Source organism: Leopardus geoffroyi, chromosome C1, assembly GCF_018350155.1.
Source record: "Leopardus geoffroyi isolate Oge1 chromosome C1, O.geoffroyi_Oge1_pat1.0, whole genome shotgun sequence".
NCBI classification, from domain to species: domain Eukaryota; kingdom Metazoa; phylum Chordata; class Mammalia; order Carnivora; family Felidae; genus Leopardus; species Leopardus geoffroyi.
Genome location: NC_059328.1, coordinates 214,537,117 through 214,563,394, shown reverse-complemented (window position 1 = coordinate 214,563,394; position 26,278 = coordinate 214,537,117). Strand labels below are relative to the sequence as shown.

At 47.1% G+C, this 26,278-nt stretch overlaps 1 protein-coding gene across 4 annotated transcripts in view; it reads right to left on the bottom strand.

Moving 5' to 3' along the window:
• DIS3L2 (DIS3 like 3'-5' exoribonuclease 2) overlaps positions 1-26,278 on the bottom strand; it is a 350,540-nt gene that overhangs the window by 58,548 nt on the left and 265,714 nt on the right. For 3 of the 4 annotated variants that reach the window (XM_045481713.1, XM_045481715.1, XM_045481714.1), the window contains one exon: positions 17,877-18,110. The exons of the other annotated variant lie outside the window; for it this stretch is intronic. In XM_045481713.1, the coding sequence (XP_045337669.1) occupies positions 17,877-18,110 (234 nt within the window). The remainder of the gene's footprint in view (positions 1-17,876; positions 18,111-26,278) is intronic. 4 annotated transcript variants of the gene reach the window in all.

Sequence of the window (26,278 nt, the reverse complement as noted above, 5' to 3'; positions counted from 1 at the left end):
TTCTAAAAAGAAAATCCCATCCCATCACTCCCATACGTGAAATGCTTCAATGATACCATGATGAATTCAAGAAAGCACTCGTATTTCAGGGCAGAGGAAAAAAGGTCCTCCAACCTTGGCCCTGGTTATATCTTCAATAGTATCTCCCACTGCCATTGTGAGCCCTTCCCATGACCAGCCACGCCAGTGGCCTGAACCTCCCAGAACATACCAAACTCTTGCACTCCTCTGCCCGGAACATCTTTGAAGAAGCCATTTCCAATAGCCTCTCGACTGCTCTCCTTTACTAGAACAGGAATCTTCTCCCAGATTCCATAATTGAGTACAAAGCACACTCTGAAACCAACCATTTCTTAGAGACAGGGCCATGTCTTACCTATCTTGCAGTGACTGATACAAAGTCGATAATCAAAGTTGTTTTCTGAATACTTTTGCTGTAGTGTATTTTCCCATGGATGAAAGATGGCAGGCCTCTACTTAGCTTGGCTGAGGTAGGTCATTTCACAGATTTCTATCAAATGTTAGCTGCACATCCTTCCCAGGCAAGCAATCCTTGGCCTCTCACCCACATTAGGCTTTCTTCCCACTAAATTATACTCCAGCTGTTCTAAGGAAAACCCAATTCCAATGGCAGTCATAACTAGCAAGCTGCCTTGTTGACTATAATTTTTAAAAGCCTCTTGGTTATGAGATTAAAGCATGATTGGGTGACTCACTGACATGGGTATTTGCATGTAATCGACAAAGTCCTATGCTTGGCACCATTACCATCCCGACTTTGTGCAGCAGTCAGAAGGATTTATCTAGAAAGTTTAGAGGTTTTTCTCCTATCATCTGTACCCTCCTTTAAAAAGATACAATCTTCACTTTTATGCCAAATCTTAAACCAGAGAAGCCTCATATCTGTTTAAAAGCCACTCCTGAGGAAGCTTCTGATGCCACACCTTTCCAAATGGTCCCTGGAGGGCAATGTGCCTGGCAAGGCTCTCAGGACGACCCCATCCCAAATGTGCTCAATTACAGGAACTGTTTTCAAAAAAACTTCCGGGCCCAGGAAATAAGTATTTTAAAAAGAAGGGAGAATCTAAATGTAAATCCTGAAACTTATAAAATTTCCAGAAGAAACAGGAAAAAAATCTTTATAACCTTGGCTTAATCAAACATTTCTCAGATAGTACACCAAAAGCAAAATCCGTAAAAGAAAAATCTGACACGTTGGACTTCATCAAAATTTACAACTTCTGCTCTTTGAAAGAGTATGGAAAGACAAGCCAGAGAGTGTGAAGAAATAAGAGAATGCAAAGACAAGCCAAAGACCTGGATAAAACATTTGTAAATCATATAGCTGAATGAGGATTTATGTCCAAAAGATGAGAACTCTCAAAACTTCGTAATAAAAAACCAAATAACCCAATTAAAAAACGGGTGAAAGATATGAACAGGCAACTTCACCAAAAAAGACATACAGACAGCAGATATGCACATGAAAAAAACTTTTAACATCATTAGTTAGGAGAGAAATGCATATTAAAACCATTCATGAATTACTGCCACACACTTATTAACCTGGCTAAAAACAAAACAAAAACTGACAATATTTAGTGCTGGTAAGGATGTAAAGAAACTAGAACTCTCGTACCTTATTGGTGAGTGGTATAGTTCCCCTGGGAATTAGTTTGGCAGGTTTGTTTTTTTTTTTTTTAATAAAGTTAAATATACACTTGCCACATGACCTAGCAATTCTCCCTTCTAGGTATTTACAGTGAAATGAAAACTTAACCATCACACTAAAGCCCGTAGGTGTTTGTAGCACCATTATTCTGTAACTGCCCCAAGCTGGAAACAACCCAAATATCCTTCAGCTGGTAAACAGATAAACTGTGAGCCACCTACAACATCATGGAATACTACTCTCTAACAAAAGGGAATGACCGCTGGTACCCATAACCACATGGGTGAACCTCACATGCATGATGCTAAGTGAGAGAAGCTAGACTCAAAAAGCCACCAACTGTATGATTCCATCTATATGTATAACATTCTGGAAAAGGCAGAACAATAGGGACAGAAAACAGAGCAGTGGCTACGGGTAGGGGAGACGGTGTGACTACAAAGGGGGGGAGTAGAAATTTTTTGGGGTGATAGAAAAAAAGAGGGAATTTTACTGTATGTACATTATACCTTACTAGGGGAAAAAAAAGTAATTCTGGCTAAAAACGTGGCTGGTGGGTCTAGTGCTAAAGGTGTTAGGAGATCCTCGTGATTGTGTGTAAAATCGGCCCTTCCACAGACATAGCAGAGAGTCTTCAGGAGTTGATCAAGCTCACGAGCAGTAAAACAAATGCAAGTCCAAACAATAATAAAACACCATTTTCAACTGATCATATTATCGAAGATTAAATAAAACCCACAAACTCTCAGTTTGGTGAGAGGCAGTGACAATGCGCTACTGTTCCCTGCTGGAAAAGGCCTAAATTAGTTTAACCTTTCTGGAAAGTCATCTGGCAGTTTGTATCAAAAGCTTTAAGAATGATGCACAGAAAAATGTTATTACTAGATGATAGGTGACCGATGCCCATACTGGCTTTACTTGTTCATTTCTAAATTTCAATAAGATAAACATGTATTACTTTTCTAGTAAAATAAAAGTCAATCAAAAAAGAGAAAAGTATCATAGAAAAAGAGTTAATTCCCTTCAATCCAGTCATTCCAAGAATGTATCCCTAAAGAAAAAATCCGAAATGGTGTCTGAATTTTATGCAGAATAGTCATTGCAGTCTTATTTACAACAGCAAAAACTAAAAGCGGCCTACCTGTGACAACATCAGGGAGGCCTACACCGACCGTGGAATATTCTGCATCTTTTTTGAGCCACTTGGAGTCTGACGGGCACTCCATGTCCTTCCCTTCCTTGCTCGCAGACCCTGCAAGGTATCCCCTGTGCGTGAATCCAGTACCAATGCCTGAGTGCCTGAAAACCTGCTCTGGTCTGACCTCCTGCGGCTGTATTCCCTCCACACCCCCAGCCCACCTGGACCAGTCCCTGCTTCCCCGTGGAGGCGTCGAGAGGACCCGGCACCTCCATTTCAAATCCTTCCCCTTGGCCCAGACCCACGTGAAGGATCACAGATGAGGGGAAGTGATTCCAGGCCATGGCTCTCGGCGACCCCCCTGCCCCACTACAGGCCTGCTAGAGGTGGCTCTTCAGTGAGGACAGAACTGGGTCCTTCTCAGCATCTGGCCACACAGCTAACAGCCATCTGGAGTAATGCCTCAGGCATTGTTGTAAGCGTTTTATGGGTACAAGTCACTAACCTAGCGATACCCTGATGGCACAGGTACTATTATGATCTCCATTTTACTGATGGTTGTCTCAGGAACATTATCTCTGTATCCAAGATCAAGACTCACGTGCTTTACCAACTGAGCCAGCCAGGTGCCCCACATTGTCTCCATTGTATGATTATCTCAGGGATATGTAATCTTATTTTACTCATTATTATCTTAGGCGGCTGAGGTACAGAAGACAAAGTCACGCAGCTAAGCGCAAGAGTCAGGGTCAGAACCTAGGCCGTCTGGTACAGGGTCCGTTCTGTAACTCCTCACTGACTTGTAGGTGGTGGCGACCAGAGAGCGGAATCTGGGCCTGGGGCAGGCTACGGCGGAAGTGTGCACCAACAAGGAGTTCAGAGCTAGGCCTCCGGGCAAACGGGACAGATCTCCACAGGAACCAAGAAGTCTTCGGCAACAAGGAGTCAGGAATCCAGGCCAGGAAGCTGGACGGCCAGGCAGGCGGAGGAAAGGGAGAAGCTCAGGACCTCTGCTCCCACTCTGAGCTCAGAAGTGTGTCCCCGAAGGCCAGCCAGGGAGGCAGGCAAGACCTCCAGCTTGGTCCCGGTACTTGGCTGGGGAGGAGGGCCAGACTGGAAGGGGAGAGCTCCTTGTTATTTACGGAAGGAAACTGATTGTAGCAAATCAGTTTCAAACTGCCCCAAGGCCAAGCCTGCATTCTCAGAGCTCCTAATGGCTCCCTGTTCAAGTGTGCTTCAAACCCCCAGACTGTTATTCATTAGCAAATTTTCGTATTTAGGAGCTTGCCAATTCAATGCTGACAAGCAGATAAGAAACCTGCTGGGATTCCCTCCCTGGGTGTTGCCCTTCGGGTCTGCACTTCCTTCCTTCCACTCTGGCAGATTTCCTTCATCCCAGGAGGTCACCATTCAAGGGGCAGTTCAATAACTGTAATTTATTTTCAGCATTTCCAGCGTTTTTCTTGGAGCAAATTGCTAATTTCTATTTTGTACAGGAGACAACTTTTTAAAACGGATTGACCTTGTTTCTAATCGACTTTTAAAGTGGCCCCCTCAAACCATAACTAATGTTCTCATATAAAACACCTAAGCAGCCATCTCCACACAAACCCAACACGGCCTGTTGGGTTTTTCCAGGCTTTTTCCTTTGCATCCTCTGTTCTATTTGTGTCCCTATGTCCTCCACGAGACGGTCAGCTACTCTGAGGGCTGGGATATGGAGAGCTGGGACCATGCTCTCGTCTCTTTGTCCCCAGTACCTAGCACGGTACTTGTACCTGGTAGATATGAAAAGAATGTGTGGGAAATTAAAAAGATAAGTCAAAAGAGATAAAGTTACAAAATACTTTTAAAGTTCTTAAATTCTCTTTAGTTTAAAAATGTCGGGGCACCCGGGTGGCTCCGTTGGTTAAGTGTCTGACTCGATTTCGGCTCAGGTCATGATCTCACAGTCGTGCTGAACGTGGAGCCTGCCTGGGATCCTGTCTCTCCCTCTGCTGCTCCCCCGCTTGTGCTGGCACATGTGCACTCTCTCTCTCTCTCAAAATAAATACATACATACAAATAAAACTATCTGCCACAGCCCATTTAAAATGGGAATGGAAGAAGTGTTACAAAATAAACTGTGTTATAGTAGTACTATTCTTTTAAAATGCGGGAATTTCTTGAGGAATAACAGGACTATATATTCAAGTTCTAGACTTCACATAGAATGGACACCCGCTGATCTCACGTGACGTTCAGAGGGCTCTGAACTGCTTTTAGCACGCCTGTTCTGTGCCGACACGGCAGATGTATGGGTGAGAATTTGCAGCCACGCGTCTGCCTTCTACACGGCTGATACTCAAGAATGCAGACAGGGAGGGAGAGGAGGGGAATAAAGAAGTAAAACTACAAGACGAAATGAATGCAAAACCCAGCAGCACTGCATCAGGAGCCTCAAGAAGACGTGGGGGGAGGAGGCAGTCCGTTTGGAGAGGCTTCTGGAGGAAGGGAGGTGTGTGGGGATGGGGGTGACAGGTGGAGGCCCAGGCTGTGTGAAAGCAGGACGGCTGAGTCAGGAAGACAGGTTGGTGGGACTCAGGGCCCACCAAACACAGGCCATCACAGATGGTCTCCAAAGCCAGGGGGCATTGGAGCTGATGGTGCAACCCAGTTGTCCTCAAAGGCTGGTCTGCGGTTAACAAAAAGAAAGGTTTTCCACAAAGGTCAACCAAGTCGATGTAAAGGACTGCTTCATACTGTAAAACATGCCTTTCCTTCATTTCGGTGCTAACATGTTTTCATTTATAAAATTATGACAATAGATGGTAACTAGCTTATTTAAAAAAATTTTTTTTAACATTTATTTATTTTTGAAAGAGAGAGAGAGAGAGATGGCCAGAAAGAGGGAGACAGAGGATCCAAGGCAGGTTCCGCACGATGAGCACAGAGCCCAATGTGGGGTTCGAACTCACGAACCGTCACGAACCGTGAGATCGTGATCTGAGCTGAAATAAAGAGCTGGCTGCCTAACCAGCTGAACCACCCAGGCGCCCCAGACGGTAACGAGCTTTTAAAGACAATATCCTTGTTTGGCAAAATTCAAACCTAGCAATCTTCTATCTTGTCCTGGATTATTTATGGAAACATGACTGGTCCATGAAATCTGCTTCAGGAGACTGCAGGTCCTTGAGTGACAGGTGTAAGCAGCCTTGGGGGAACTCAATCCGGCAGCGGAGTTTAGGATAGCAAAAAGGAGCGGAGCCCCCTGGCTCACTGAACCATGGAAACCAAAATCAATTGGGCCAGCCCCGGGACACGGTCATGGTAAAATCCCAGGATCAGCTGCCATGGCTCCCTTTCCCCAGTGCAGGTTTTACTAACGTCAAAGGGTTCCACATCTCTTATGTAGCCGTTTGGCTCACATTCGAGTGACGTGGGGTGTGACGGGGGGCAGGGTGAGGACGTGCAGAATGCCCTGTGAACAGAAAAGGGAGAGTCCAAGCCCTTCCTAATCATGAATACAATTACCCAAAAGACAGAGAGGCCTGGAACCTGAAAGGCTTGCATCTCAGAGAGGAAGGAACAAGGGGTGCTGGCCACTCCCCTGCTCGACCCCCAGAAGTTTCTTATACATCATCTTGTCAGAGTGAGAGCCCCTTGCCTCCCTTCTCTGCCCCCTGGAAACGCTAGAGACTTAAGTCTGAGTCATCTGGGAACACTCTCAATTTGAACCGTGACGTGAGGTATCTACTCTTCTCAGACAGCCCAGCAGCAACTAACACAGAACCTCTGTCTGGTGCAAATCATTTCCATGAACAGCAAAACCAGGCTCTGATCGGAACTCACAGAGGAAGCACAGACTGGGGATCTCATCATGGTATACAAACCATTCCCATCTTGTCATGCGGGTGGGGGACAGCAGCTGATATCAGCCCGCTCCAGATGGAAACTTGCGAAAGGCAGGTGGGGGGGCCTGGTGCCCTGCCCACCTTTCCATGCTGGCAAGCCAGTTCTCCGACAAGCCTGAACATCTCTGTTCGCAGGGTAGCGCACTGGGGGTCTGTCTCTGCCTTCTCCTGGAGAGCCTCTTCTGCCAGGCTCCCTGAGGGGCACAGCTTGGTCTGGGGACACAGAGGTGAACACGGAAGTGCTCAGGATGCCTCAGAAGCACTGCCAGCCCCCTGGGGTGCTGAAGCTTCCTGCCTCTTCACACCTGTCCAGGCAGCTCCACCTTGAGAAAGTCCTCATTACACCCTCTTCTAAATCCTGGATGCCTTGGCAAGGAATCAAACACCCAATCCTTTTATGCAAAAGGGGAGGAAACCTCTGATTTATAATGTGCATTTAATTCTCTTACATAAGCACAGCTTTCTTCTAGAGCTACAGTCCCTCTCCAAGATCACAACCACTATCATCTTTTAAAAAGACCAGTAAGTACAGAGATGCTTCGAGACCTTGAAACACCTGGTTACAAACAAGCACTGTGCAGGGGGTGGAGATCCAACGATGAACAAGGCGCCATCCTTAAGGAAGTCACTGTCTCAGAGAAGGAGACAGGGAAGAAAATGGAAAATGACAAAGCAGTGTGACAATGTGATCAAGACAGGCGACAGTTATAAACAAAGTGCTAGGGGAGCCCTAAGTGGGAGGGAAGGATGGGCTGGCCAGTGCAGCGGGATTGGAGGTTCAGTCTTCAGGTTCCCCGAAACTAAGACAGGTTTAAGGGGGGCGGGGTGTGCTTTTCCCTTCTTGAAGAAATGAGCCTGGACAGAGGCAAGCAGAAAGAAGCAGGCAAGTGAAAAGCTTCTAGAAGTAGGGTAAGAGCCAAGTTCACTTGGTAAAGTCATAAAACACAGTCCTTAGAGTTCTGCTGAGGGTCTGTTCTGGCCATAGCAGCGGCCACTGCCCGGGAACCTCGAAGGGGCACTGGAGAGTAGTGAAGGTCACACTTAGGACCATCCCTGGGGTACCCGGTCTGGTAGGGAGCACATTTCTGTCTCTGGCTACCTTCTGCTCCCTCTAATCACTCCAACCAGAGTTTCTTTTCATAACATTAGTTTCTGGGTTATTGCAAATGCTTGAACCTGCTCAAGCTGCCTTCTCTCGTGCAAACTTTATCAGTACTGGATTATTTCGACCTCAGTCTGACTTGTGTGTCTATTTCTCAGTGGGTTCGGGAAGAACGCAGAGGAGAGAGCAGCGCGATGGGGTGTATCTCATGAAGTCTCAACAGGGTGGGCATTCCATGCCGTTCAGCATCTCCTCGCCAGCTATGCCCTTCCCCGCCCTTCACCACCGAGTGAGTCAGGGCTTCCCTTCCCAAGCTAGCCTTCTTTTACGAATCCCACCCTACCTAATAACCTATTCCTTCTGCCCCGTGACAGCGGACTATGCCCTTGCTTTTATCTTATTGGGGTTTCTTGTAAGTACACAGAGTTCTCAAGTTCACTGTGCAACCTGAAGGTAGAAGTTCGTCTTCCACTGTCTAAGGCTCCTTTATAGAGCTGTGAGCGGTACTTGTAACACAACAGGAACTTAAGAAATATCTGCCTGGTGAGGGTCCGAGATCATGTCTGAGTCTGTATTTTTAATAGCTTCCAGAATAATACTACCCATATTCCTTCTAATTTTTGAAAATTATGAGTAAATGACTATGTGACATGCCTAAAGGAAGGGTGAGCACATGAAGAGTTTGGGGTTGTAATAACAAGCTGCTCGGCACAGTCACTCTGACACTTAATGATATGTGTGAGTTTTTATGTGTATGTTAACAAGCCACAGATAGCGTTCAGCTCCCACAGTGGCTGTAATTAGTGTTACGTCTATACAACTAGGTCAAGTCTTCGGGTCTGTCTCTTGTTGGGATGCATAAGTACGGACTGTTTTCCCAGACTCTGTGTGGAATTAGAGTGCCATCTGATTCACCCCTCCCCTTCTCTCACAGGACTCCCTGTATTCCCAGGTCTCCCCGAGGCCTGAGGCTGCAGCCCATTTTGCCCTGTTGCTCTCCTCCCCTCCACAGAGGCCATGCAGATGACCTGGGTGCTGATTCGCTCAAAGGAGCACAGATTCTTAGCTATAGACTTATTTATAAATGAGTTAGATACATTTAAATGAAAATTTCACTAATAGAGTTAGTATGAAAGTGGTAACTGGGAAAAACTGACAGGCAGATGTTCTTTAAGCCTTACTAATTCTAGAACTGTCTCCATGGCTGAAATAATGTTCATCTGTCAACATTTAAACAGAAGCCTGACCTTCCAGTAGAAACCTTCCTGTACTGTTTATGTCTACCCTAAAAAGAAGCAATAGCAATTTTTTTAAACTTTATTTATTTATTTTGAGAGAGAGAGAGAGCATGCAAGCAGGGGAGGGGCAGAGAGAGAGGAGAGGCAGTGAATCCCAAGCAGGCTCCCAGCTGTCAGCGTGGAGCCTGATGTAGGGCCTGAACTCATAAACCTCGAGATCATGATCTGAGCCGAAACCAAGAGTTGAGAGAAGTGTAGCAATTCTTATGGTGGCAAAGATCACATAGAGCCATTCTGCCCTGTAGTCTTAATTCAATTGGATTTCCTTACAATTATTCACTTCAGGCCAACCCAATATTATACACAGGAGGTAAGAGCCACAAATAAAGCTAGTGAAGTTACAAATATTCTCTGAGGATCTAAACATGCAACAATAATTCTCAGAACCATTTCAAAGAGGATGGGTTTCTTTACTGATTCTAATGAGAAGAAAGATGGACCTGGTTGGGGTGAGGGGCTGCTCTCCAGTCTCGGCTTCAGCAAGGGGTTAACAAGATGCTTTCAACCACCTCTCTCGGTCATTTTAGATTTTAGGACTCTTAGGAGTATTTTCTATAATGGTTAATGCACGTAGGAAGAGTCTATATAGGCAAGATCTCATGAAAATAAAATCAACAAAACAGGAAAGATGAAGGAATAACCCAAGATCACAGCCACCGGGATATTTCAGGAGATCTAGACACAACTTTGAGAGAGAGGGAAAGAGAGGCAGAGATAGACAGACAGATACACCCCTCGTAGACAGAGAACTCCTGACAGTTCCACAACAGGTGCCAGTATTCATAGGCTACTGGCAGAAGGAGAAGTTGGTACAACCTTTTTAGGAGGGACTGTGGCAATGTTTGAAGATTCTTTCTATTTTCTTTAAGTTTGTTTATTTTGAGAGGGAGAGCGAGCGAGCAGGGGAGGGGCAGAGAGAGAGGGGGAGAGAGAGAATCACATGAGAGAGACAGAGAATCAATCTCATGAACGGCGCGAGGTCATGACCTGAGCTGAAATCCAGAGTCAGATGCTTAACCGATTGAGCCACCCAGGCGCCCCTGAAGAGTCTCAAATATGTCTGTACCTGTGACTCTATCAGCATAGTTTTAGGACTGTCCTAAGGAAATAATCAGAGATCAGAGCAAAGACTTATGAACACAAGGTAGCTTATGGCATTATTATTTATTGTATAATAAAACTGTAATCTAAATATCCACAGTTGAGGCATGGTTAAGTGTTCCAGAGCATTTAATATGTTGAAATATTACATAGGCACTAAAATGGTTTAGAAGAATTTTGAATTGCATGAGAAAAACTCATTCTATAATATTAAAAAGCATGACATAAAAATTATATGTATGTTATGCTAACCACTCCTCCCTCTTGCCATGAAGTGTTAAGGAGGATATTCATAAGGAACTATAATATGACAAAATATTAGCAGTGGCTCTTGCTGGGTGATAGAGTTATAGGTAGTTTTGATTTCTTCACACTGTTATATTTTCTAAATTTTATAACATGAGAATATACTTACTTTTTTATAGACAAAGGAATTTACTTATGCTTTTGTAATCTGCTATAAAGCCTCCTTTCTAGGGAAAAGAGGGGATCAGAGAAGACTACCTAAGAACTGGGCACAAGGAAGTGTTTCTCACCCTCCTGCCTGTCTAGTGCCGCATGGCTGCTCATTCCAGAGTCCTCAGCACTAGAGCTCATTCCTAAACAGCTTACGGACCGTTTAGATGCTCCTGGCTAGCAAATGGTTACCTCTAGGCCAACCTTCCCGGCTGACCCCTGAACCCCTATGCCCACATGCTCACTTTACATTTCTACCTGTCCCTCTCCAGTGGACCCCTCAACAGACCCTAGGTCAACAGATCCTAAACAGAAGTAATTATCTTGCTTTTCATCCTTCCATCCAGGTGTGCCCAGGTCAATACAACCTACTGTACTGTATAACCTACGTGCCCAAACCAGAGACCCGATTCGTCCATTCTCCCTCACATCTAATCAAGATCATCCATTTGTCAAGCCTCCATGTTCCTCCCTCTCTTGGATCTGTGATTTTCTCTTGCCCCGTGGCCTCTCTCTCACGTCAGGCCCTCGTCATTTCTCTGATGGATTATGAGCTTTCTCTGTTTTGTTCTTTTCCGGTCTACTCTCCATCCCACAGCCATCAGCTCTTTCCAAAACACAGTCCTGATCACATCACTTCCATGGTTAAAATCTTCCATGGCTCCCCCAGCTCACTCCTGCAGTCTTCAAGGCCTAGCCTCTGCCTCCTTTCCTAGCTACTCTCCTCCCTCTGCACCAGCACCATGTACCCTGGAACAATGTGCCATTGCCCAAATGTGCCATCTCTTGCCCCTTGCATGCCTGCACTAGCAGTTTGCTTGGAACGCCTTCTCTTGCCTTCGGGGCCTGGCTAGCCCCTCGACCTTTTGAAAATCCTAGAGTACACACTGTCTCCACTGGCAAATCTTCCCTGATCCCCTGAGACTGTGCTGGTCCTCTCCAACATAGTCTCACCATACTCTTAATTTTCTGGGTGGTCTGCTGGCTCCTTCAGCTCACTGTAAACTTAAGAACCTGGACTTGAGTCTCATTCCTTCGTTTCTTATTCCTTCATCTCCAGCAACTAGCACATTCAAGGTACCCAATAAATGCTTTTGGAACACATGCCGAGGGAAGAACTCTATGACTAAGACAACAGAGACCAATTCTACAAACATGTCCTACCGTCTGATCAACAGCCTACCCTTGTGTTTCAGTGATGATGTAAATAAGACCAAGGAAGAGCCAGATAGGATGAATATCCCGTCCTTTTCACCTCACACCAAATATCACACTGCCCAAAAATTAAACAGTAGAGAGCTGGAATGTTCATTTCTTGCAAACAACTGTATTGGAGAGGAGGAACAGAGACATTCTCTCTATAACTGTAAACGTATGATTCAACAAAACGTATTGCTACATACAGCAACAGGGGTGGGGTGGGGCGGACATGCCACACAGCTTCCGGAGAGCCCTCCGGAGAGCCCTGTTTTGCCAGGAGCGGTCCCGCCCTACGAGAGGGAGGGGCCAGCACCACTGCAGGTGGGCTGGGGAGGAGACCCCGCTGGGAAGAGGTTGCAAGCACGCAGAGGTGGCAAATGAGAGCCACTGCTCTTTTTGCTTCTGGCTAATTAAAGCTAGGGTAAGGGAACTGGTGCTAAACTGATTCATTCCTCCACTTCTGCCCTCCAATTGGACCTGCTACACATGGTACTAATCAAAGGAATAATTTCCTTAATTGCATGAAACCACCCCGAGAGCTAACTTAGCACAACGTTCTCCATTACCCAGCGCAGATCCCCTGTGCGGCGAGGATGCGCTGCGTGGGTTGGCGGAGCTGAGTTTCACGTAAGCAGGGGTCAGCGAGCTGCGGACCACGGGCCAAACCTAGCCTTCTACCTGCTCTCGAACGGCTCATGAACTAAATGGGGTTTTTACATTTTTAAATGATTGGAAAATCATCAAAGGAAGGATACTATTTTGTGACGTGAAAATTCTGTGACATTCAAATTCCAGTGTCCTTAAAGTTTTATCGGCACACGGCCCCACTCACGTGTTTGTCTGCGGCTCCTCTCACACTGCAACAGTCCACAAAGCCTAAAATAGTGACTATTTGGCCCTTTACAGAAAGTCTGCCGACCCCCAACTCAATGGCTGGGCTAGGCCAAGGACATCCAGAATAGCATGCCACAGCAGCTTGGGTCCCACGGTATTCAAAAATTATTTTACCAGCAAGTTTATCTTTATAATCAAGTCCACTCGAAGATACTGCCTGACGTCTGGGCTTCAAAATCATGCCAGGAGGGAGTCATATAAGATGTAGCTGGGAACTTAGTAAAGGCTCCTTTGGGCTGGAGGAATCGCCTAAGATGGAAATATAAGCTTCTCTTCACCACAACTTTCTCTAAATTCAGAAAGTCAATGGCTCAGCAGGAGCCATTCACATCCCTGTGCACCTGCTGGGGGTCCCCAAAAGTGGCCCAGTTTCTTGCAGGCCATCCTACTGGTTTCTCAAAGAAGCCGGCACAGAGTGGGCTCTCTCTGAAGTGCTACGTCCTGCCTGAGGAGTGTCGGGCTGGAGAGAAAGCCCCAGAAAAGTGTTGGTGTAGTTTCCTGAAAATGATCAATACTCCTCGAGACGTTTTTGACGGTTCTATTTACCACTCCGCTACCCTCCCTTGCTATCCTTTCTTTAAGGCCAATGCTAAGGCACAGACTCGAAAAGGAGCCCGAAGCCTCGTCACGTCATGGGCAGAGTCATCTGCCTCTCTGGCGAGGAGGCTGGCTGGGAGCACGCTTCGTGATGGCACAAACAGAAGTACCAGAGCTCTGCACACTCTCGAGGCCTGTCGGACAGGCCCGAGTCACAGAGCAAAAACCAGAGCAAGGAGGGAGAGCTTCTCACGGTTCCCCTTCCTCAAAATTCAAGGTTGGCGTACGATGACCAGCCATAATGGTTACTTTTCTGATAAACACAAAAACACTGGGGCCCCCTTTTAAGAAACAGAGGAGTGACGTATGTGATCATAAATAAAACGAGAATCCGTGTTAAAGTCTAGAATGAACATGACCGCAGAAAGCATGAAGATGGGAAGAAACCACCTGGAAGGGATACTCTTCAACTCCTCCAACCAAAAAGCAAAAAAAAAAAAAAAAAAAAAAAAAAAAAAATGCATCTGGCACCTGCGTTTGCTTTTGGGGCAGTGAAAACACAGGAATGTCACTTCACTGGGCTAGAGCCTCTTTAGAACCAGGTTCGAGCTCTAGGTAAAAGAGACATTTGAGGCAAGTAATCCGACCTCTAAGGCAGTGCTTCCCAATCTGTTGCACACCACAGCACGTACAGAGCTTGCTAACATTTGACAGCATACTCGGGGAAGCAGGCAAGACTTGAGCGGGTGGTCCTCCGGGAGCTGGCGCCAGCCCAGACCGTCTCAGGTGTGGGTGAGGCAGCTCCGGCCCGAGCGGCTGACTGCAGGCACCCGGTGGTCAAGCAGTCCTGCGCTGCTGTGGCTCTCACAGCCTCCGAAGCAGTCTGTCCCTGACGGACAAACAGGCGCTACCCGAGTACCCTCCACCTCACTTATTCGGAAGGTCATCAAGATGAACTGATTTCTTACAAAGGTGTAACTTCTGCTTTAGCAGATTTATTCTGCATTCAAGGGCATACTGTGTGACACAACGGCAGACCCGCTCGCAGAGCCTCTCTCATTGAGGCTGGTGCAAAAGGGCGTATTTTTTTTAGGACTGCCACCAAAAATGTGGACATGGTAAAACGAGGCAAGCAAAGCATCAGAGAGAAACTCCAAGCAGCAGGCCACGCCAAAAGCACTGAGGAAAAATGGGTTTTCGCGAGGGCAAATGCAGGCAGCAGGCACCGGAGAACAAATGCGGTGACTTCTGAATAGGGCCATTTAGCTGATTTATAAAGGATCTCGCCAGTGTCCCTTGCTGAGGGAGATTGATGTGCTCCTCCTTCTAAAGCTGTGGTCCACACAACTTGTTTTCTGGGGAACCAAGGAATCAACTCCAAGGATGTACATCCATTATTTTCAAACCTTAATTAACTGGAACCTAATTAGGACTTTTGAGGGTTTTTTTTTTCTTTTCTTACTTTGAAGGAAAGCTTTTCTCTCTTAAGTCAGCATGGTTTAAGTGGAGGAAAACGGAACAAAGAGTCAGCTTGCATATAAGCAACTTGAGGGGGCATCAGCTTTTTAATTTACAAATTGTGAGGGCCAATGAGATGCAGAAGTCTAAGGTTATTTTCAGCAATAAAATTCTGATTCTAAGATATGCCAACAGATCAGTCAGTATCAATCAGTAATCTGTGATCATTCTTCTACCTTGACTACCACACCCCTAGGATCCCAATGTGAGCTGAGATCACCTAACTGATCCTTTATATTTTCATAGTTATAGAGTATTTCATATACTTAATCCAATCAAACTTTGTAACAATCTGATAGGGTAAGATCTCTAAAATGTTGTAACAGAAACCCTCTCATTTGATGTGCTTGAGGCAGTAGTTGGGAAGTTATTCTAGGAGCTGGCTAAAGACGGGAATCATGCAGAAGATATCTATCTATCTATATATAACCAAACATTTATTCCAACTGAATTTATTTTGGTTTTTAACTAAAAAAGGTATTTTTAAATAGGCTCCATGCCCAACAGGGGCCTTGAACTCAGGACTCTGTGATCAAGAGTTGCACGCTCTAGCAACTGAGCCGGCCAGGCGCCCCCTTGTTTTAACTTAATTTATATAGATATGCATTCATTTGTTTTTTTAAAAATACAGAGCTCTTTAAAAGAGGATGCCAATTAGATTTCTACGTATTTTTTCTGAATAAATTACACTCATAATTCATCGTCTATAATTTATAGTTTTTGTTTCTTTAAAAGAGAGGGAGAACTTAGACTTCTGTAAAGCCATCTGAGTACAGAATTCTTCCTGAATTTTATGATTTTTCCCCCTCTTTTATAAAAATTTTTTTAACGTTTTTATTTTTGAGAGAGAGAGAGAGAGAGAGAGAGAGAGCGTGAGCAGGGGAGGGACAGCGAGAGAGGGAGACACAGAATCGGAAGCAGGCTCCAGGCTCTGAGCTGTCAGCACAGAGCTTGACATGGGGCTTGAACTCATGAACCGCGAGATCATGACCAGAACTGAAGTCGGACACTTAACCGACTGAGCCACCCAGGGGCCCCAACCCCCTACTCTTTTATAGTTGTCATACCCAAACAGCAGAGTTTTTAAAGATTTATCCTCATTGAATCTTTTCAAACAATTTTAGTTCTCAGAAACAAAAGCTTTTTTTTATGCTCTTATTTGGTCAGTTAGACTGCATAATTACAGCAACACACACAAACCCGGCACAGTCAGGTTTGGGAGTAATTAGGAATGCTCCTGAAACACACGAGGGCTCCTGAGACACACGGTGGGGCGGGTGCACCGAGGAAGGAGGGAGCGTTAGCCAGCCCGCGCAGCATGCCGTGGGTACTGATCACTGGATCCTGCAGAAGAAATGAGGCACGCTGGCAGATGTGACCACGGGACATCCAGGTGAAAAGTTCAAGAAGGCAGGTGGAGAGGCCTGTCTAGAGCTTGGGAAGGAGGGCAGGGCCAGAGAGACGGATTTTGGCATCATCAGCAACCAGTCAGTAGTTAGAATCATAAGAGTAGAGCATTCATTCAGGAAGGGAGTGTGGACAGAGAAAAAATAGAGGGTGAGGTACATCCTAGGGAATGTGAACCCTATAGGGGACAGGAGAGGAAGAGGCTTCCGCAAAGCGACCAGCACACTAATGGAGAGCAGAGAACCAGGGGAGCAGAGAACCAGGAGGTGAGCTTCAAAGGGCCAAATGCAGAACAGAAGTCTAGGAAGCAAGAACTGAAAAGCATCCTTGGATTTGACAACCAGGCAGCCACTGGTGAGCGAGAACTGGGGTGTGTTCACACCCCCACAAAGAATTTCACTGAACGAAAGGAAGGAGATTTTCCGTCATCTCCTGTGCCTCTGGTCCCTCTTCTACTGGCTCTGCGGTCTGTTTTGGCGGCCACTCCGACTACGGTCTGCCCATCAGCACTTGTGAGCAGACAGGTCTGCTCAGGCTGCCTGAGCCCAGGTTGGGGAGGGGGAGCATGAGAGCTCCGGAAGGTCCCTCAAGCTCCGGCACAACAGACTATCCACTTGCCCCAAACGCTGCTAACTTAATCCTAGGCCCAGGGCAGCAACTCTTCGTAATGCCCGCTGAGAAGCATTAGTGATGCTTATCACAAAGGGTAGGATGAAATGGAGCCTTCAATTAGAAAGGCTTTTGAGATCTCTCCAAGCTGGGACACTCAGAGAAAGACGTCTCTGTGAGGCTGCACTCTTGCCAGTCCTCTCCATCAGCCAATCCTGAGGCTCAACTCTTTTTTCATACACCCAGAAACTTCCCAAGCACAGTGACCAGGCAAGGCGGGCAGTTCTTGGGGGTTTGGGTAAGAAATATAAGAAAAAAAATCGCACGATACACGGAACACGGACTCGACTCTATAATGTACTGACAACTATTGAGGAAGGAATTCCCAAGTCTTAGGAGTTGCTGCGCGTGGAAACGGACTTGGAAATGTGACCAGGTTTGAGTGACGGCTGCCGAAGTCCCAGAGGGCCACCGGCATGGCTGTGGTACTCAAAGAGCAATCAGTACCATTCTGGGCCGTCACTTTCTCCAGCGGTCAACGTTCCACAGTCTCCTCAGCTCTCTGCTTCTTCAAATACGAATCCAGAATTATAAACATATAACTCTTTTTGGAAGACAAGGGATAAGAAGAAATGCCTTTTTTTCTAAGCCTCATGGTCCGATACTGGTCAACTACCTTCTAAACTTCCATGTTTCCTGTTCTCACCTCCATTCAGAGGGATTTGAGGTAGGAATTGAGGTAAGGCTCAAATACGGGCTACAGGCCTACTAGGAAGGACCAGCTGGGAGTTCTGGTCACAGGGCCGCCCACACAGACACGACCCTTTTGCCTTGGCTCATGTCAGTGGGCCTCGTGTGTCTGTGGAGTTTGGAGAGCGGGTGAGAGTTAGTTCCTGCCTGCCTCAGAGAACAACGTTTTAGGGCTGTGACTGGGGAAAAAGGAGGGAAGGTCCCAAGACTGCCGTGCTGAATCTTACGCACACTGGACTCAAGCACAAGTCAAATCTGTTGGTTGCACCGAAAAAAAAAAAAAAAAAAAAAAGTGACTGACTTGATCCAAACGCAGCGCGCCGTCCACAAACCGCTGTTTGCGTAACTCCTTTGCAATTCCGTGGAGATTCAAGACGGCCTGGTGTACCTCCTCGCTGGTGTGCTCCGGGGAGATGGGGGGCAGCTCCTCCTCAGGGATTTTCTTAGTTGGGCTTTCAATCATGCTCTGTGCGTGCTCGTAGCTCAGTTTGGTGCAGGAGCGAATGATGGTCCGACCAAACCATTCACCAAGGATCTGCAAAGACAGATTGTGAGGGAATCATGAGGAGGATTTATTTCAGGTTCTTCTTTCATGCAACCATTCATCCAAACACATTCTACAGAGCTTTGCCAAGCACCGACTCGGTGCTCAGGATGGCATTAGGTTCCAGCTAGGCATGAAGGTCGACCAGTGTGGAAGCTCCTGCCCGCGGGGAGCTCAGACTCTGAGGCGTGGACAGTGGACAGGCAGCGGAGGCCAACAGAAGGTCTGCAAGCACATGGGTGGCCAGACCAGGCCAAGCAGGAGGGGACTCAAGGTGGAGGGCCTGCTGGAGTGCCCCTTCCTTAGTTGGGGTGAGTGGTCATCAATACCAAAACTGGATGGGGGAGAAGGCCTGGGGGTAGATGCCAAATATGTGACAGATGAGAACAGAGGCGGACAAGCAGGGTGGAGGTAGAAAGAGAAAAGTAATTCCAACTTATTCTATTTGGAGCATTTATGTCAAGACAAAGTCCAGAATGGGGTTTCTCAACCTCAGCACTACTGAGTGGACCAATTCTTTGTTGTGGGGGCCTATCCTGTACACCGTAGAATGTCTGGTGATATCCTTGGACTCTGATAGATGCCAGTGGCCCCTCCTGCAACCCAAAGCTGACAACCACAAATATCTCCAGACGTTGCCAAACTTCGATGCCCTGGGGAGACTCGGCCCGGGCTGAGACCCACTGAGCTCAAAGACACGCCCAAGTTTAGTGCTGGTGCTTGTTGCAGTGGGATTACTGTTGGCTTGTATCGTATCCTTTAAATTTGCTTGTGTTCTCTACGATGAGTAATTTATTGCTTTTAAAATAAAAATAAAAGAAACGTTCAACTATTTTTGGGAGTCTGAGGTGCAGGGAGGAGATCCAGATGGTGGGCAATGTAGCAGGCAGTCGGGGTGTGGGTCTGGGGCCTGGGGAGATGACCGGTCTACAGGTGGGGAGCTGGTGGCGTTGGTGGGAAGGTTCAAGAAAGAAAGAAAGAAAAGGCAAGTGAGAGTCAAGGCTGCATTCTCTACTACCTTCTCCATTTTTGGGGGGAAAAAGACAATGTGGAGAATGAAAACAAAAAGCAAGAGAGCTCAAAGACATAGGAAAAAAATCAGGAGGGTCCGATGTTAGAAGAAAGGGGCTTTAGCAAAGAGGTACTCAAAAGCCCCAACAGACACTTATATAGCACTTACAGCGAGACAAGACGCTTCCCCCAGAGAAGCCATTTAACTCACACGGCGACCCCATGACGTAGGTTTTATTATCCTCATTTGCAGAATGACACCGAGGCACAGACACATTAAGTAACCTTTTGAGGTCATAAGCTGGAAAAGGCCCAGCCAGGAACTGAGCCACAGCAGCACCACCAGAGTCTGAGCTGTTAACCACCAGCGAGTGTCAAATGCCACTTGGATGTTAAGGAAGATGAAAACAAAGAAAATGTCTTTGTGTTTAGTATTTGCTTACCGGTGATCTTTAGGAAGGCTTTTTGGGGGGAAAGTTATGGGGGGGTGGGGGGCAGAGTGGAACCGCAAAGCTGTCGGGGAGGAACCACCCTCAGGGCAGCCAGAGCCCGCTTTCCAGCAGCCTGGTGCCCACGGCCCTTGTGCCATTCAAACAGCAACATCTCCTCTGTGTGTCACGATGTGAAGAAGCTTCGGGAAGCTTTGGGTTAAGGACAGGAGCACAGCTGTGGTGGAGGCAATGCAAGCGGATGACGGCTTCCAGGAGGCTGGCAGGACGGAGGACTAGGCTGTGTTTATGGGGCGAGGGGAAGAAGCCGGTACAAAAGGAACGGATCCCGGGCCGAGTGGAGGCAACCCATCGATGAGAGAGGAAGAGTGGCCTGGAGAGGAGGCAGGAAGGAAAGGGGAGGTGAGGGAGGCAAATCTGGGGGGAAGAAGTGGGGAAGTGACAGCATTCACATCAGCTAGCCAAGGATGAGGGAGGGTTGGGGGGGGGGGCTGCTCAGGGGCATGAAGGAAGCAGAAAAGCTCTGAGATAGATACTGTGGGGAATGGATTCACGAGCAAGGAAAGGCCAGATGTACTGAGAGCTGAGAGGCAGAGGGGGCTTGGGAAATGGGAGCTCCAATCAGCAGAAGCTCTCAGCCTGGGCTTGCAAACATCCCCTCCGCCTTCCTTTTCATCAGCCAAACCACTCTGTTCACAACCTCAGAGATACGCTTCCTGAAAAAAGGCCATTTGAAGGATCCACAGGTGTTCCCAGGGGGAAAGGAGAGAGCCTGGCCCAGGGGGGCTGTACACCACAAAGCCTCTGTGGAACACAGGTACTACCCTGGAAGGCTAGAGAGACCCCTCTGATACCCTAACCCTCCCCCGGAAGGAAGAACCAACACTCTTAAAATGGCAGCCAAGAAGCACAGGAAGAGAATGACAGCAACTATTCTCATTTTCCTTTGACTCAGTGCAAAGAGCCTTATTATAGAATCTTGGACCTGTAATATCAGACTTTAATTTTCTTAAAAAAAAAAAAATCCTCAAACTACACTTTCTGGATTATTCTGAGAACCACTCCTAACCAAAAACGTAAGTGATTCAAATACTGTGCTCATGGCTCTTCTGCTGCAGCAAGGAGGCCCTGGATTTGGCTCTCAGGAGGTGTCCTGAGTGTGCCTAATGCAAGAGAAATGAAAGAGCCAATGCTAGGTATCGTCCAACAGTCCCGGTGGGGAAGGAGTGTGTGCGGGTCTCCAGAAGAGCCCCTTTCAAGGTCAGCCCATGCTTGTCCTTCTATTACATCCACATTTCCTGAAAATTCCCCATTAATGGAGTTGCTCCAGCCTCCTCTAGAATGACAGGGCCGTGACCTATTCATTCTTGTGGTCACAAAGATTTCCCCTGGAGAGTCAGCTTGTTTCCTTTTCTCCATTTCACTCCAAACCCAGTCAATCCTCCTCGTTCTATGCGTCAACATTTTGTTTGACAGTCTGTCTTTTGCACATTTGGGGAAACTTTCCCTTCCATTCCATTCCACACCTCTCTTTCACACACCTTACCATGCCTCAGGCATTCAAGTCATAGGACATCTGGCCTTCTGGGGTCTGGGTCCCTTTTTCCTAGAGGACATAGGAAACCACAGTGTGCTCATATGGGTGACTACCACACACAGGTCACGGGGACTCAAACCACCCTGACTGGGTGTCTATTTTCATGTAAACTGGTGGGTCAAGAACGGCTTTAATTTTTTTTTTTAATTCCTTTTATTTTTGAGAGAGACAGAGACAGAATGCCAGTGGGTTAGGGGCAGAGAGAGAGGGAGACAGAATCAGAAGCAGGCACCAGGCTCCAAAGCTGTCAGCATAGAACCCGACGTGGGGCTTGAACTCATGAGCTGTGAGATCATGACCTGAGCTGAAGTCAGACGCTCAACCGACTGAGCCACCCAGGCGCCCCAATCTAGATTTAAAAATCTAATGAAAGCTCCGGGTTCTCTCCTTTGAAATATTTACGTACAAAACTTTGCAGTAAGTTCCACAAGGTTCTGAGACACTCTGCCAACCCCAAGCCCATTATGTCCTCGCTCTAAACAGAGCTTTGCTTCTCCCTCAGAACCCTCTGATGAAAGTGCTCAGCGCTGACTAGAGGCCGCTTTTCATCCGCAAGAGTTCTTAAAATTTATTATCTGTGACTTGGCAGAATCACAAGTCTACCACTCCTCACCAAAGCTCGAGAACCACACACACCAGCTGCATCATCTCAGTGTGAGCCACCTTTCCCCTGATGGGCACCTCTGCTCCTCAGATCGATCCTTATCCGCCAGTGATAGGCAGCCTTCCTACCAGCACACGCGAGCCCCACCGAGGCCAAGCCTACGGCGCTGACGAGAAGTTTCCTGGAGTGCTCTCACCTTGCTTGAGCACCCCCACCCCTTCATCCCCGCATCCCAGGAAATGTGCACCAGCCTCCTTTCTGAATATACAAAGGGCTGAAGTGCAAGCTCTGAAGAGCCATCAAGAACTTTCTGGCCCAGTGACAGTGGCCTCAGGCAAGCAGAACCCATCCTGCTTGGACATGATCCAGAGACTGTGGGAATCATACCTGATACACAGATTTAAAAAATTCTTAAGCCAGGAAAGCACTGGGGAGGTAGCAGAGAAGCAAGGGTGCCCATCGCTGCCGTGTAGACAAGGGCGGCAGGAGGGCAAAGACCCACAAGGGGGTGGGGGTGGGGTTCCCAGGGCAGCATGCCTGAGAGTGCGGGAGGAAGGTTGCTCTGGATGAAACACCTCATTAATTTCCAATTTGGAAACTGTGTTCACATCAACGCCCCGTCCATAACCGGGGCCAGTGGCAGAAGACAAAAGGACAAAGAGTTTTTCATGGAAAAAGTAAAAATGCCACGAGGAGTTTCATAAACAAAACCCTTTCAGAAGGAAGCTCGCGTCCTTCTTTCCTTTGCTTCATCACAGGATTTGGGTCGCTCCCCTTCTGCAAGCGGCAAGTTCCCTGCACACACTCCAGGACGCTACTGTTTAAATGTCAGATCAAAAAGCGTGCCAACACCCGCGGAAGGCACGTGGCTGCAGACAACCTGGTTTAGAAAGGTGCAAGTAACGTATACCTCAAGACCTACTTTTGGGCACCAGGTAAGCCAGGGAAGAGCCCAGCACATGACAGCACCAGGCCCCGTCTGGGGGCAGAGCGCTCGCACCTGCTACCTTTTAGAATCTCTTTTTTTTTTTTTTTTTTTTTTTTTTTTTTTTTTTTTTAAATTTTTTTTTTTTTTTTTTTCAACGTTTATTTATTTTTGGGACAGAGAGAGACAGACCACGAACGGGGGAGGGGCAGAGAGAGAGGGAGACACAGAATCAGAAACAGGCTCCAGGCTCTGAGCCATCAGCCCAGAGCCCGACGCGGGGCTCGAACTCACGGACCGCGAGATCGTGACCTGGCTGAAGTCAGACGCTTAACCGACTGCGCCACCCAGGCGCCCCATAGAATCTCTTAAGCAGTATCTGGCGGGAGTGTAGTGTTCAGCCCATTTTACGGTTGAGAAAACAGGCTGGCAGCTCGCGAAAAGTCACACAAACTCCTAAGTGGCAGCCAAGACTGGATCCGAATCTAGATATTTAAGAGTCAAAACTTAGCATTATTTTTATTATATTTCAGCTGAACATATGCGATTTCGGCTGGGACAGTGAAGTAAAGGAAACGAAATATGCCTCCAGTACATACCAACTTTTTATAGTTTACAGATACAAAATTGTGAGGAAACTTACCCTTTGAAAATTGTTCATTTCCATTTAAATCTATTTTAAAACTTATTTTGAGAAAAAAATGTCAGTGCCTCCTTATAAGAAAGAAATCTCTGATTTAAAAAACTGCTAATGATGTTGAACATCTTTTCATGTGTCTGATGGACACACACAAACATTAGTTATAGAAAAGAGTGAAACCTTGCCATTTGCAGCAAGGTTGACGGAGCTAGAATGTATTAATGCTAAGTGACATAAGTAGTCAGAGAAAGACAAATACCGTATGATTTCACTCCTATGTGGAATTTAAGAAACAAAACAGAAGAACATATGGGAAACGGTGTGTGTATGGGGGGGGCGGGGAGGAGAGAGGCAAATGAACTGTAAGAGACTCTTAATGACAGAGAACAAACTGAGGGTTGATGGAGGGGGGTGGGGATGAGCTAGATGGGTGATGGGTATTAAGGAGGGAACTTGTTATGATGAGTGCAGGGCGTTGTATGTAAGTGATGAAATCACTAAGTTTTACTCCTGACACCCATATTGCAAGGTATGTTAACTGACTAAAATTTAAATTAAAAAAAAAAAGACCTGCTGATGAGGTTAATTCGTAACTTTAAGGAATTAGATACAAAATCACTTCTGCAGCAGCTCTGGGCTTCTGCATGTGAACTATTCGGTTCAAAAAACTTACCAGGAAGAAATTCTCCTGACTGGAACAAAAGCGGACTGGGGTGACCAGGGGTGGGGGCGGGGCAGATTTCTGCCGCTTCTTACACCTCTGGCCACGAGGCAGTCACGGAGTGGTGGGGGAGCACGGCGTGGACACGAGAGAAGTCAAAGGTGCCAAGAACGTGTGTGAAAAGGAACTGGGCAGAAAGAGGAGGGGCTCAAAGACAGCTAGGAGGGGCAGACAGCGACTTGTCTGTGACAGAAGGTGCTAGTGACTGCAGTGGGCACAGGGTGAGTGGTAGCTGGCTGAAGAGCAAGCGGGGGTCTCCTCTGCGGGATCTGCTGTGACTGAGTGAGGTCCAGGTCACCTCTTAGAGAATCGAGAAGACCATGGGAGCTTTAATTTTTTTTTTTAATGTTTATTTATTTTTGAGACAGAGAGAGACAGAGCATGAACGGGGGAGGGTCAGAGAGAGGGAGACACAGAATCTGAAACAGGCTCCAGGCTCGGAGCTGTCAGCACAGAGCCCGACGCGGGGCTTGAACTCACGAACCGCGAGATCATGACCTGAGCCGAAGTCGGACGTTCAACCGACTGAGCCACCCAGGCGCCCCCCATGGGAGCTTTAAAGAGCAAATAACAGATGGAAGCACAGTCAGCAACATAATTCATTTAGACCCAGCTACGTCTCCTCCTGCTGCGTGGAGAGGCTCCGAGGCCCGCTGGGCCCACCCGAGACCCTTGCCAAGGGTGAGGAGGGAGCCTGGGCAGCAGAGGGCTGTGAGTTCGCTAGCTTGTTTTAGTGTATAAGGTGGTTTATGTGCTAGACTTCTCTGCAAGATTTCTTTTATAGAAAATAAGCCTGAGTAAACTGTGCTCTCTTCTACTGTCTCAAGGCACCTGCCATCAGCCTAGTCTGCTGACCCCAGACTATAATTGGGCCCCTTCCCATCTTGATGGGGAGGCAGCTGTCTAAACTTCTAAGCCTAAGAGGAAACAAGGAAACTTCCTGAAGTGTTTGCCTCACAAACCTAGGAAGTGGCAGGAACGTGAGAAGAGCCTGAAGGCCCGGATGTGGTTAGGAGACAAGAATTCCATTCCTATGACAGAGGAGGAGGGCACCCCGCCTGAGCAGTCCTTGAAAAGTGTTCTCTTTACCTCAGACAGTTGCACGGGGGTGGGCAGGGGTGGTGGCCTGGCTGGGAGGCCCAAGGGCTGTGTGGGAAGAAAGCTAGAGGTGGAGGGAGAGGGAAGAAAGTGTAGGGAGGGTAAGGGAGGAAGGCTTCTGAGGACTGGGTTCAGATGGAAACACAAAATAACAAATTTCTAAAGCCACTGAGGTTCATTCATTCAGCTCCAGCCTTTCAACAAGATGAACCTGGCCCATTTCTCAAAAACAGAGGTCCTTTTAAAGGCACCTAACACAGTGACCCCTTATGTTGTTTAATAACCTGAGGGCTCAAATCTTTAGGTTTAAGTCAAATACACTATTAACAGCACCAAAATGCAGGAGATAAGCCGAACAAATATAATTTTTAGCTCTTTGCATGACAGCCTCATAAATGATAAAAGTTTTTTTTTTTGGTTTTGTTTTTATTTCTTGAAAATATTTTGTTTTGAATTATTTTAATCCCAAGGATTTACAGCAAAATCGATGCTCACAATTTAGTCAGCTGTTACCCCGAAGGGACCTTAGGTAAGCCTCTAATTGGCTGGTGCCCTCATTAGCAAACTGGGACAGGAAGGGCCCAAGAACACAGCAGAGTTTTTCCAAAGGCTACTCTGGTCCTGGGTTGTCTCTACAGGCCTGAAATAAAACAATTCTGCCCCTGCCTCTACAAAGGACTAAAGATGGATATTCTGGGAACTTTTCTATTATTCTCAGAATCTCTTTAGAAGCTATTGTCTCTCACTGGGAGCTACTTGGGCAAGATTTCCACTTCAGGGTCTGAGGATAAAATACAAAACCCAACAAGGAGTTTATCATTAACCAAAGCCCCAAGTTACAGGATACTGTGCACGAGTCTCGGCCCCATGAACCTGCCGCAGACGGCCCAGGAAGAGCACACCATTTTCTTTGTCAAGTTTCACAGGGTTCCCACAAGTAGCAGCTGGTGTGGCAGCGGCAGGTTGAGCGTCGAGAGCAGTGGGGTGAGAGCCTGTGGAGGGGTCGTCATGGGGAAGCTGGCAGCACACCTTTCCCAGCGACAGCCCTGGAAAGCCCTCCTCAGCTCCCAGGAGACAGCTCAGGAGAGCTAAGAAGGCTGCCGTAGATAAAAGT